This window comes from Sceloporus occidentalis, unplaced genomic scaffold, assembly GCF_023333645.1.
Source record: "Sceloporus occidentalis isolate IW3139 unplaced genomic scaffold, rSceOcc1.0.p SCAF_1, whole genome shotgun sequence".
Classification (NCBI taxonomy): Eukaryota; Metazoa; Chordata; class Lepidosauria; order Squamata; family Phrynosomatidae; genus Sceloporus; species Sceloporus occidentalis.
The window spans coordinates 132,806,586-132,820,010 of NW_028316981.1; the positions used below are offsets into that span (position 1 = coordinate 132,806,586).

General features: G+C 41.9%; 1 protein-coding gene across 1 annotated transcript; it reads right to left on the reverse strand.

Annotated features, from left to right (window-relative positions):
• Positions 1 to 66: 66 nt before the first annotated feature.
• On the reverse strand, positions 67 to 12,892 carry LOC149322194 (BTB/POZ domain-containing protein KCTD2-like). Its single transcript, XM_089536694.1, has 6 exons — positions 12,349 to 12,892; positions 10,147 to 10,255; positions 8,349 to 8,440; positions 6,204 to 6,299; positions 5,162 to 5,287; positions 67 to 3,704 (listed from the first exon to the last, which is right to left on the reverse strand). Exons 1-6 carry the CDS (start codon positions 12,829 to 12,831, stop codon positions 3,675 to 3,677), a joined length of 936 nt encoding a protein of 311 aa, XP_089392820.1. The 5' UTR covers positions 12,832 to 12,892; the 3' UTR covers positions 67 to 3,674.
• Between the last annotated feature and the right edge of the window lie 533 nt (positions 12,893 to 13,425).

Here is a 13,425-nt window from a genome sequence, read left to right on the forward strand (position 1 = left end):
TGTACAAGAAACATCAGCTCTTTTGCCAGTATTAAACTGCAGGGCACAAGAAACCATTTCAGATGCTCAAGTCATGTCAGAATCTTTATTGGAAAAAAAAATCACAGCATCTCGATTATTATTCAAACACATTTAATAAACAAAGAGAAACAGTAGCAAAGGGCACTGACATGTGACAAACTGTACAAAACCTCCAGGTTTGCAGGCAAAACCTGAGGGTGAGGAGCCCACGGCCCAGCTGCAGAGGTCCGAGGAGCCACCCTCCCACTTTTGGGTACCCCCCTCCCCTCGGACCAATCAGTCACCCCTGAGAAAAATTGATTAAAAATGTTCAGAAACAAAGACACTTTTAAGAGAAGGTTAGCTCCAACCTTGCTGTAACGGAACAATTGGCCACTGGGAAACTGGACCTGCTACTGGTCCCCAGGGGCTAGCTAATGACTTAAAGAAAACCTCAAGAGATGCAAATCTTTCAGATGAATACCCATCCTGCCATTTGCTTCTCTTTCCATTTACAGTCTTCCACAGGGGAAACTGATATTTTAAATTTTTTCCCCAGCTTTAACTTGGGAGAGAAAATGTTGACTGAGTCAAGGCAAATGGAAGGAAAAGCCCTGTTGCTATAAAGGCAGAGACGCAACTGATGCAAGACATGGAAGCCAGTTCTTGAGATTAACAAGGCCTGAAGATGCATCTCAAGGTGGGGAAAAGAATACCACAGGTAGATGAGCTGGAATGGAAAGAATTCCACAGCTGGATTTCAAGCCCTTATTCTAGGAAAGCCAATAGCTTTCCCAATCCCTAATACTGTTTCTGTCTCCAGCTATATAGCTCACCACTCCAGGGAGGGTTTCAACACGCTTAAGTACTTTGAGAATATTTAATATGGGAAGGGAAGGAGAAGGCAATTGTGTTCCAGTGAAGGACTAAACCCACTGAAAACCTCTCACTAGCTGTCAGCAGCAAGTGGAGTTTATACAACAGGATTGCCCCATTTACCAGGCTGAGACATGAGTTTTCTCAGTTTAGTTCTAACTTCGCTGTTAACAGAACAGCTTCTAACCCTGCCAGTTACAGCACATTTCACACCCCAATTTTCCTAGTTTTAAACGGAGCTGTTCCCAATGGCACAATATGGGCAAAAGAAAGTATATTTTTATCCAGTCTGTTATTCTGACATCAGGCACTCCTCTAATGGGGCTTCCCCATGCATGGTGTTTTTGGTGACCAAAAATAAAGAAATGAGGTATTTGGTTTGGTTAACTAAAGCTACACAGTAAAGTCTCCTTCCAAGCAAACCTAACACTGCTACATGCCCAGCAAGGTGGGGAATGAGTTGGGTTAGGCCATGTTGGAAATGGCAGCTATTCTTGGCATTGTCAGCCTGTTTTCTTTTACCTAGTTCACACCACCACCAACTCACCCTCTCCTCTTCTCCTATACAGGAGAGATTATGAGGGCATATGTGAATGCTATAGATTGGTAGTTCTTATACTTCCTCAAAGCAGCACACACACCTGGTTATTTCGCAGTTGTGCACATACACTGACAACAGCTGAACGTACAAGATACTCAAGAGGTTTATGTACACATCACAGTGTTAGTTAAATCCAGCCAAGACATATAGTCTAACCATGCCAATAGCAACACATTAAAACAGGAAAGGTGGAGTAGGACAAGAAAGTTAGTTTAATTTAACATACTATGGAGCCAGTTAAATGATCTCAAGGTACAGTCTGTTGTTACAAAGACTGAACTAGTACAAGTTATTCCAACCCTACCCCCCAAAACTTCATTGGAGGTATGCTGGCAGAATTGGTGGGGAAGCTCTGTGATATATGCACAGAAACACTGAAGAATAATGAAGGATGGAGGAACAGGGGGAAACTGGTGCCAAACTTCATTTAAGCGCCCTTGCTTTGCCCATGGTGAATGTTTTCCATTCCCACCATAACACTTTAGACATTGTCCTTCCCAGCCCTCACCCTCACCCCTGGTGTCAATACGGAAGAAATAGAATGGGAAGCCTCATTAACCCATAGCATAAAACATGAAAAAGACACAGAGTGCAATTCCTTAATGGGAAATCCCAAGCACACCAAATGCAATAAGGGATCCTCCTCTCATCACAGGCTAATATGGGAACTTTGATTATTGCCTGGGGGTCAGATCAAAGCATTTCAGATTCTCTGAAACTTTGGTTCAATATGTGTGGGGCTTAACTCAAAGGCCCAGAAGCCAAAGATGTCTGACAAGGAACAAAGCCAAGATGTAGAAGGGAGGTATCATGCAGCAAACGCTTAAGGGATTCCACTTACCAACAACTGGGAGAGGACATTTCACTGATTAGGGATGGCACAAATTCACTGACAAGATCAGTGAGTCCCATTTGGCTAAGATTAGAATTCAAGAGAGGCACAACATTTTCACGTCCATTCAAGGCATTCCAAAGGGAAAAAAAGTTACAGAAGTTCACACACCACTTTGGACAAGAAACATCACAACAGTTTGGCAACTTTCATCACCACCCTTCCCCTCCCCACCCTCCCTCCCCAACCTGTGCGATGCCCCTTAATTATGTGGGTAAGGTGATACAATAAAGGGAGTGGGGGATGCAAGCGCAGAATCACCATGTGTAAATAAGGGACTCTGTCCCTGAATGTATTGGATAAGAGTTGTTAAAGCCTACCAAAATGACTAGAATACAAAAGAAAACCTGCTTCAATGCAGGACAGCAAGAGAACATGGGGATCATTTCATGCTGTTGAAGACAAGACAAGGCAAAGCTGAACTTGGCAGGAACAAATCCTCCAGATCAAAGAACAACTTTAGAGTAACCCAAAGGACTAGATTCCAGGCTCTGGTAGTAGAAAGAGGACAGAAGTCTAATCCCTCCCCTTCTCTAACACTGAGAAAATGACAGTACAAACTGAATCCAAAACTTGGGGTAACCATACATTTTAAGATGCATGAAGAGTGATGACCATACCACAATATTAGAGATGCCTGTAGCTGATATTTTTAGTGTTATCAGAAGAAAGACCCTTCAGCCAAGGCCCCATGTGCACTTCATACCCCCCACCACAAAAATACTTTTAAGTTCCCTAACAAACAGGCATCTTAGCCAGTAATAAACCAAAAACAAAAATGGAAAAGTTTTAGAGAGGAAAACGGAATGTGCTTGGTGTAGATGTTCATTATGAAATCCATTTTCATCAGATGAATCTAGGCTGGGATAAATTTCCTAACTTAAGCATTAAAAATGGCACTGATTTACCAAACATCTATCATTAGTTCATGCCTGGGATAACTTAAAGAGCCCAAGAATCTGGGCAGCCCTCATACAAAAGGTTCTAAAGAGCTTTCCCTACTCAAATAAAATTAAACAAAACTTTTAAAAGCCACACTATTGCCAAGACAAAAAGAAAAAGAAATAGTGGGGCAAAGGGGATATCCGGCTGGAAGATTCTCTTCTTTCCTCTTCACTTGCCGCAACTTGGATGGGATAAGCCTTTGGTTTTTACCAGGATTGATTCTCCATTGGCAGGACAGGCTCAGCTTTGCTTTGTGTTAGTTTTATTACTGTACAAAAGCAAGGTTGGACTGCAGGAGAAATGCTCTGCCCAGCTACGTTGCCCTTTTGACATCTGGGAGTTTTAAGGTAGATGCTAGGATTACATCCGTGATCCTCGCTCCTGAAGAATCTGGGAAAAGAAAAACAGGAATACAAGTTATGCTATTTAGAATTAACCTCTTGCAAAAGAAGGCAAAAAGTACTGGAATGAAATATGTGAACTTGAGCTTTTTCATGGCACTTACGGAATAACTTCATACTTACAGAATCAAAAGGGAATGTTAATAACCATCGGGAACTTAGATTAGCTACTATAAAGAACCCCTTATTTAGGTTATATATTATTGTTAAACTCAGGCAATGATTTAGAAGGGGGGAAATGCCAACGTATCTTATGGTTGATATCTACAAGGAACATTTCTGCTGCACTTTGGCAATTGAGTCTGCAATGTCAGTTTGTCTCTGTAAACATCTTGGCTCCTTCTGTTTTTTACATATGCAATATTTTAGCACCATTTCATAATAGGATAAGCATCTATTTTATGGGGTAGGTTTTTTGCAAAATTTAAAAAAAACAGAGCCCCTTAGACTGATTTTACAATAGAACAACAGATAGATTACTCGCATCTAAATAAATAAATAAAATAAAATAAAATAAAATAAAATAAAACTACTGCCACATTCAAAACCTTTACCTGGAATTTCTCTTGAATACCCTGTCACTACTCAGATTTAAGCACCAGTATAATATTTTGTAACAGTGGATACTGCATAAATATCATCACAACTGCTTACAAAATAACTAAAACTTTATGCAAGGATTATTATATCCACATTAGAGAAGAGAGATATGTTATTTTTTCACAACCACGGCAATACCAAAGAGGAAAGCAGCTTTCTTGAATTTAAGGCTCCAATTCTACATATACTTGGCTACAAATAAACCTGACAAAATTCACTAGGATTAGACATCTACAGAATTTAACTGTTAAGCATTTAAAACCTTCAGAAATTTTCTCAGAAATATCAAAGAAAAATATAACAGTGAAAAAAGAGAAAGGAAACTCATTCTAGAATTGTGCACTGGAAGAATGTAGTTGTCGGACATATGACAAGCCCACATTGTCCCATTAGTGGTGCATGCATGTGGCTGCGCTGCCATTAGGGACAGTCCCGATTATCCCCAATGTTGGTGCGTGCGTGCAGCTGCCTGGTCATTAAGGATGAGTCCTGTTGTCCCAAATGGCGGTGTGGCCGTGTGCAACAGAACTACAGAATCCGCAGATTTTGTTATCTGCAGGGGAGTCCAGAATGGATCCCTCCAGGTACAGAGGGCCAACTGTACTGAGAAATAAAGAGTTTTGTTCTGAGATTTTGTCAGACAGCTGATTGATGCACTAAGAAATGTCAGCCATGATGCTTCTGGATTTTCTTACAGTAGGGCACTGCCGTTAATACACACTACAATGTTCTTTGTCAAAACTCAAATGATCAGGAACTATACACTTTGCATTATGAAAACAAGTTTCATTTTATTTTATTCCATTTCATATTTAAAAGATTAATGTAGTCCTCAAGATTCCTTACCTTTGCTTTCTCACTAGGTTCTATGACAATGCCATTGGTAGAGTTATTGAGCTCTCTGGATACAACACAGAGAAATTCTGCTTGGTCTTCATTTCCATAGTTATAGGAAGATCCAATACTGATTAGCTGATGGAAGGGTAAATAGAGAAGATGCAATGATTAAAAGCAACAGTATGTGATAAACATGGAATCATAATAAAAAATCATTTGACCCAGTATCTGGTCTTTAACAAAGGTCCCAGCTCCACCAGGGCTAGCCTGAAGAAGAAGAGCCCTCCCTCCAGTCCATCTGCCTTGGTCCAGGCCTCAGAGGGAGAGAAGAACCACTGGACCTCATCCCTTTTCCCACCACCAATCCCTTCTCCTTTTGTGTCGTGTCTTTTAGATTGTAAGCCTGAGGGCAGGGAACCATCTAATTAAAAATAATAATTGTAAGCCGCTCTGATAGCTTTTAGGGCTGTAGGGCGGGGTATAAATACCATAAATAAATAAAATAAAAAAGGTCAGTTACAAACCTATTGGGAAGCAACAAAGTACAGGTCCATAAGCAGTCAGTCTGTGCTTCTTTTTAGGTTTAAACAGTTTAAGAGCATGACCATGTTTTAGCTTGATTCCTGAAAATGCTTCAATGCATTAAAATTCACAAACAACCTGTGCAATCTTTCTCTGCCATTTTATAGTGGCTAATGGATTTTCTCTATTGTTATAGGGCTACATATACCTGTGCAATCTTTCTCTGCCATTTTATAGTGGCTAATGGATTTTCTCTATTGTTATAGGGCTACATATACCTGTACACTGTAATCAATCTGGATACTAATCCATAACTAGCAATGATAATAGGTACTGTGTATGTTTTATTAGAAATTCCACAGTCTCTGGATTCTAAAAAGGCAATAAAGAAAACATACAATACGTTTATTATGAACTTAAAAGTCCTTTTCCTGTTAACAGCAAATAAGAGGGACAGATAAGTCATGACAGATACCTAGTGAACTGTACCCTTCTTCTGGATATAGCAACAATGATTAGGATGGGATACCTGTTCAAATTTCCATCCGTCAGACATAGTGGACACCATCTGAGTGAGTTCTTCCTCTTGGCACTGCAGGACTCTGTATACATGCTTGACAGGTCCCTAAAATCCAAAGGAAATACCAATCAACAAACCAGAAATTTGAATTTTGACTTTGCCAAGTATGAACCCCTACTGAGAGGGAATGTATCTCTATAAAGTTAATGTAAAATCACAGTGTCTATTGACTTCTGAGAAAACATACCGCTAAAAGGAGTGTAAATGGTCACTTCTAGTCACCCCTGACTGTGAAAATAAAGATAATACAGAAATAATGTGAAATACAAAGAGGGGATGTAGACTGTTTCTCTGTTCAGCATTCTAAATTTGGGCAGCACCTCTAGTCACCAAAGTCCTGCACTCAGCACATATTCTAGTCCTTTCTGTTTAATATGGGTATTACCCAGAGAAAGTGAAGGATACTCAGATTCTGTTGAAATAACACGGACAAGCTTTCTGGAAAACAAGCAGCAACATGTTTTGAAACATGTGCATGTTGCACCTATCAACCTCAACATCACAATTTTCCTTCACTTTGAAAGAAAATGGAAAAGTAATTAACTCTGCCCTCATACAAAAACATAATTTGTGCTAGGATTATTGTTGTTATTTTACTCTGCAGCAAAATCTGGTATTTATATATACTATATAATTATAAATGTCTAAACACAGAAGAGGGTCCACAGATCTACTTGTTTGCTGCAAATGCTCCTCTCAAAAGCAAATACCCTGCTGCATGCCCAACACAAAAACCTTCTCTCTTGAACTAATTTGGCCACAGCAGTTCATGCAATGGGTACATCACTTCTGGATTATGGCAAAGCACTCTATGTGGACCTACTCAGTTCAGAAGTTAAAAAATTGCCAGCAACACCCAAGAGCCATAAAACACTAGATGAAGAGAAACTGCACAGATTGCCAAAATTCAAGTGCTAGATGTACAGAAAGAGCATTCCTCTATGTCAGGGGTAGGCAACCTTTTTGAGCTGGGGGCCGGGTTGCTGTCCCTCAGACAACTGGGGGGCCGAAGCCAAAAAATAAATAATTTTTTTAAAATTTAAATATATAAATAAACCAGGACAAATGTATGACAAAATTTTCAAATGGAAGACACTTTTTTAAAAAAAAAATGGAGGACACGCGAAAAAATTTGCTGATTTTTTAAAAAATGTTAATATAAATGCATGTTTCTGAGGCTTCTATGGACAATTGCCCCCCAAAGGCCCCGGCGGCAATCGGCGGCAGGACCAGGCTGGGGCCGGTCCCAAGGCCTTGCCGGGCCGCATTCGGCCCGCGGGCCGCAGGTTGCCTACCCCTGCTCTATGTATATACTTGCCCAGCATTGCATTTTGTGGAATGCCCTCTCCATTGACTTCTACTTGGGAGAAGAAAGCAATGAATGGCTTCTTTTAAACAGGAACCACTACCATCACTACAATGTTGCACTCTTGTTTCTCTCTGTGCTACTGTAATTACAGGAGGAGAGAAAACACCTCTCCCTTCTTCCACACTGCAATTAAGGGCCTGAGCATACGTATCCTGACCCTAGTTCTGACCTGGGTCAGTCCCTTGGCTGGTGTGAATATGGGCAAATATTTACATGCCTACCTGGCACTACATCATGGAGATGCTATCTCCATGTGCCCCTTACCTGCCCCTTACTGTGTCTTGTCAGAAGGTCCCCACACTGGCCTGTAAGGGCAGAAACAGGGCACTTGGCTACCCTGTGGCCAGGCGTCCCTATCCTATCCGAGAAGACACAGTGGCAGAGCCGGGGGAAATGTGGTGTCCTTGCTGTTGTTCCCGAGTTTCCATGAAATTCTACAGCAAGAATGGGTCTTTTTGACATGTGCTAAGCCCCCCTTGGGACATCAGGCCAGGACACCCAATTAGCACCCAGACTGGCTGAACCCAGCCTGGGGCCATTAACCTGTGTTATCCGTACAGGACAATGCAAGGCCGGGGAATCACAGGCCTTTTGGACCATGCATACAGGCCCTTAGAGAACTCAATGAAAGGGAGGTATTGGTAGCAACAATTAATAATGACTGGCCAAGCCAATATTTGTGAACCCAGGTTGTGGCCATAAATTTCCCTCTTCTGTTTTCCTACTTGAGAAGTTCTGCTTTCATTGTCCCGTATTCGTTCCTTCACCAGTCGCACTAGAGATGCAATGTTGTAAAACTCAGCTTCTTCCAGCACTCCTAGAAATGGGAATAGAACATAGAGTTGGCTTATTGTTGGTAACCCTTAAAAAGGGTTGGGGGGGGGACCCCACACTATCCCCAACCCACCCACAAAGCTGTCATACTTCAGAATTGCTATAATATGACTGGAAATGTGAAGGTCCAGAAAAGAAAACCTGGAACATTAAGGGAAAAAAAGGTTTTCTTTTCATTTTCCAAAAAAATGATTTCCTCCCAAAAAAATGGGTAAAAAAATAAGAAAGGAAAATGGGATTTTGAAATGATCTATTTAAGATTAAAATACGTAAGACAGGTGTTCATGTATTTATTCCCTCCCAAATTATTTTTAAAAACTAAATAAAAGAGAGACTTTAAAGTAAGACAACATACAGTATCTGATTATTGCAATTCCTGGTCTCGGTATCCTATTTTGCATTCTCTTTATGTGAATGAACACTTTATATCTGCTTGACACTATGGAAGACTAGAGGAAATGAAATGATTTTCTCAATTTTGCTAATGCTGATGATTTCTTTGTTATTTTTTCTGCCTGCTCCTAATACCACTGGAGTTTGGTTCCAGGATACTCCATAGGTACCAAAATCCATAGATATGAAAGTCCCATTAAATATAATGAATAATAGAATGGTGTTCCTGATATAAAATGACAAAATAAAGGTTTGCTTTTTGGGATTTATACATTTTTTGAATATTTTCTAGTCGTGGATGCTTGAATCCATGGATAAAGAATCTGTGGATACAGTGGGCTGATACTACTGTGGCAAAACCAAAGGAATTCCATACAGTTCAAGCCCTAAAAGCAAAATTTGTTACAAAAAATATTTTTTAAGAAAGGAATTCCATTTACTATTACTAACTGAACTGTATTTCTGATATACCAAGCATGATAGTTTTATGCCAAACGAAGTTGAATAATTATATCATATTATGTATATATTTTATGTACCTAAAATAATAAAGTGGTTGCCAATCTGTAAAAGATTTTCCCCCCAAATGTTTTGAAAAACTCCAAGTTCTTTGCTCTCAAAGGGAAAATTTCCCATTTACATCTTTACATCTCTAAATATGGCAATAAATGCAGGCTTACATTTTAATGCAGTAAGCCATCAACATATCCAGATGTACCATGCAATCTATACAGACACACACACACAATTTATGGAAACACTTTTCTCATGAATATAGAACTGTGTGTACATGTCCCCCTATCCCATGAAAAGGAAGAATAATAACTTGAGGTTTCAGGACAGCTGAATTATATTGTCTTTTGCAAGACCGGAGACACATTTTTCCCTACAGACAGATATTCAAATTGGTTAAGTATACAAACCATGCTGTTTTATATATGTATGTTTACTATAATCTCATTTATAAGTTTTATTTCCTATGTAGGGTAATATGAGGCATGTATGCACAGGCAACCTCTTTCTTGGCCAAAGTGCTCTAGCCTAAGCTAGATAAAAAATAAAACAAAATCCTGAAACTGTCTCATTTACATATGTTTCCACTGAATATTTCCAATCTCCTTTGCTTCTTTTCTTTCATTCTAAAAGAAAACATGTTCCTGTAACATGGAAACATGCAGAATTAGTGGACTGGAAGGAGGCCAAAATGCATTAATGATATATCTAACTATTCACGGATACATATTGCTTTGTAATTTTGCCAAACTCATACAAAACACTTCAATCTTATTTTCTTACCTTCTTCTGCCAATTCCTTGTTTATTATGAGTTTTCCATGCCGGAGGTAGTTCAGGATTGGGCCAAAATATGTGGGATCCCTATCAATGAGATACGCCCCTGTTTCATCCTGTTAGAAATAGACGAGTGTCAGAATCTGATGCTGAAAAGAACAAGTCAGTGGAATGAAAATACGGTGCTGAGGATGTTAGTGTTATAAAAATGGGAATTTGGTTCTCCACAAACAAAACCAAACATTAATCTCAATAAAATAACTGAACCAATTGAATCTATCCTGAATTATCCATTAGAGACAGATATCAGACTTAAAATGTTACTGTTTTAGTGTGCAGTCTAAGTGCAGAGGTGATGGTGAGAGGGAAGAAAAAAGTGCCTGCAGATTCCAAAGTCCTGCATCAACAGATGGCAGGAAGCCTGTTTTTCTGGTATTTTAAAAGATGGCATCATGATGCAATTTAAAAGGTAGGCCTCCACCCAACAGTAGCGTTACACCCAATTATATAATCATATTTATTTTCTAAATGCACTGTTTTTAAGTCCACAGTAGCAGCCTCATAAAATCCATCCATTTTACCAAATTTTGACTAGTTGTGAATAGCAATAAAAATGAAGGAATAGGAAACTATGAATACTCCCACTTCCCTCTGTTGGGCTTTTAAAAATAGTTTTGTCAGCTGAAATTATAGATTTCTTATGTGTCATGGAACTATGATGCTAAACAGTATGGAGCTGCATGCAGAATTAAGGCTGACACCACTTTAACTGCCATGGTTCAATGCTACTGAATTCTGAGATTTGTAGTTTTGTGAGATATCCTATATCTTTGGGGGGGGGGTTCTGTTCCAAACACACACACACACACACACACACAGTGGATGCCCAAAACTGCAGGACCTTGAGTCCCATTCTTCTTAATGGCAGCCATCCATGGATGCTCCAGTCCATGGATGGCAAGCATGTGGATAAAAAGGACCGACTGTATTCAGCCTTCTCTGTCAGAGAGCTCTGGTGCGACAACAAATTTCAGGGCTCCATAGCATGGAGCCATGACAAATTAAAGTGGTGTCAAACTACATAAGTTTTGTAGTGTGGCAGCAATCTGAAACACACCAGTATTACTAAAAATACTTCAAAATGTGAAGCTGAAGGCTTTCACTGCCAGCATCCATAGTTTTTTGTGGGTTTTTAGTGCTATGAGGCTGTGATCTAGAAGAGTTTATTCCTGACGTTTTGTCTGCATCTGTGGCTGGCATCTACAGAGAATGTTGGCATAGTAGAGAGCTGGATACATACGTACATACACACACATTCTATGTGACCCTTGGCTGAGAGGAAGTGATTTGCATGTTACTCTGTTTGTTGGTCTGTTGAATGGCAAGGCCTCAGGGTGCCTATTTCATTAGCAATCCACTGTCTGCTGGGATGCCCCCCTCTCCCTGGGTGGTTTTCATCTGCATGGACTGGGTCTTGATTTTGGTGTTTTTCAGGACTGCTAGCCCAATTATGCTGACTTTCAGGGTTTCTTTTGTTCACTTTAACAGCTTCTGTTTCTTTGTTTACTTTTAAGAATTTCTATATAATCCTTCAAAAGTACACTAACAACGTGGTGTTATCCTTTCCCTTTGCTACTCTCTTACATATATATATATATATATATATGTATAACAAATAGTCCCCAAGGATGTAGTTCTATACCCTTCTAGTTGGAGTAAGTCCAACTGGACTTAACGAGACTTACTATTGAGTGGGTGCGTATAGGACCACGCTACACAGAAACTACGATGTAGGAACACTGATAAAATATCCCCCTCAAGATTAAAACTATATATGCCTGCCTTGAATTGAGCAGCATTTTAAAGCAGCTGACATTCAAATTAAAAACCACGCTCTACGAAACCAAGGTCCCAAACACAGTGCAGGAATGACCCACTTTGAGGCCATTTTCACTGCCCTGGCTCAGTGCTAGGGAATCCTGGGAAGTGTTTGTGAGACGTTGAGCCTTCTCTCTCTCTCTCTCTCTCTCTCTCTCTGTCTGAGAGAGCGCTCTGGTGCCACACTGAACTACAGTTCCCAGGATTCCCTAGCACTGAGCCAGGGCAGTCAGAGCGGGCTCAAACTGGGTTATTTCTGCAGTGTGTGTGTTGGACGTGAGCGAAGCAAGGCCCTTCGCGGGACAACCACAGCCATCCTGCTGCCGCTGACCTTGTCTGAGCCCAGTTCGGGCCCCTCCTGGCAGCAGAGGCGGCAGAGGAAGGACTTGGGTTCGCGGCAGAGCGTCTGGCGGGTGCTGACGAAGTACGTGCCGCCCACGTTTAGCCGGACCCACTTGGAGCCCCCTCCGACTCCTCCTGCTGCTGTTGCTGCTGCCGCCGCGGGGCCTGCCCTGCCGTCGGGCTCCGGGGTCTCGGGGCCCCGCGTGGCCGGGAAGGCCGGGCGGGGGCTGGGAGGGGGCCCCGGGAGCGGGCTGGGAGTGCGGCCTCGCCCCGGCCCCTCCCCGGCGGACAGCTCCGCCATCCTCGGCTCCTTCCCCTTCTCCTCCTTCCTCCTCCTCCTCGGTCGGGCGGCGCTCAGTCTTTCAGGAAGCGAAGGTGTTCCCGGTGGGGCTCGGCCGCCATCACCCTGGCCGCCGCCGCTTCTGCTGACAGGGAGCCGGACTTCCGGGATCGGGGAGCACTTCCGGGTCATCAACGGACGGCCTCGCCCCGCCTCTGCGCGCGCGCGCTAAACATTGGACGAGACCCAGAAGTGATTATGATGAGCACGACGAGACGCCCGGATGTGGGCGGCGCGTTTGGGGATAAAGTTCCGGAAATGCCCCTCCCCCGCGCATAGAAACCGGAAGAAAGGAAGGACTGTCTGTGCCATAGATATAAGAAAGTCAAGACATGCGTTGTTCCTGAAAGAGGAAGGCGCTTCGTGGTTACTTTTTGGTCGGCCGCCGTGTTTCCTCCTTTCAGAGGGAGTGAGAGGAGGGGAGGAGTGTGGAGGGAGGCTCAGTGCTGAAACGTTTGGGGAGCAAAGGCTGCTGGGTCACCTCAAATCCTCTGCTTTGGAATGGATACAATTTGGAAATGGCTCCTCACTCAAGATGCTAACCCAAATGAAGGAAGGGCTACAAGAGACAGTTTGGGGACAGCGGAACTAAACATATAGGCAAGAGTTTCATTGGGCATAATGCTTGAACATCCAAAGGAATATAAAGGGAGTGTGCAGTGGGCCCTTGTTATACGCTGGGGTTTGGTTCCAGGATCCCCCGCGTATAACAAAATCCTTGTATGC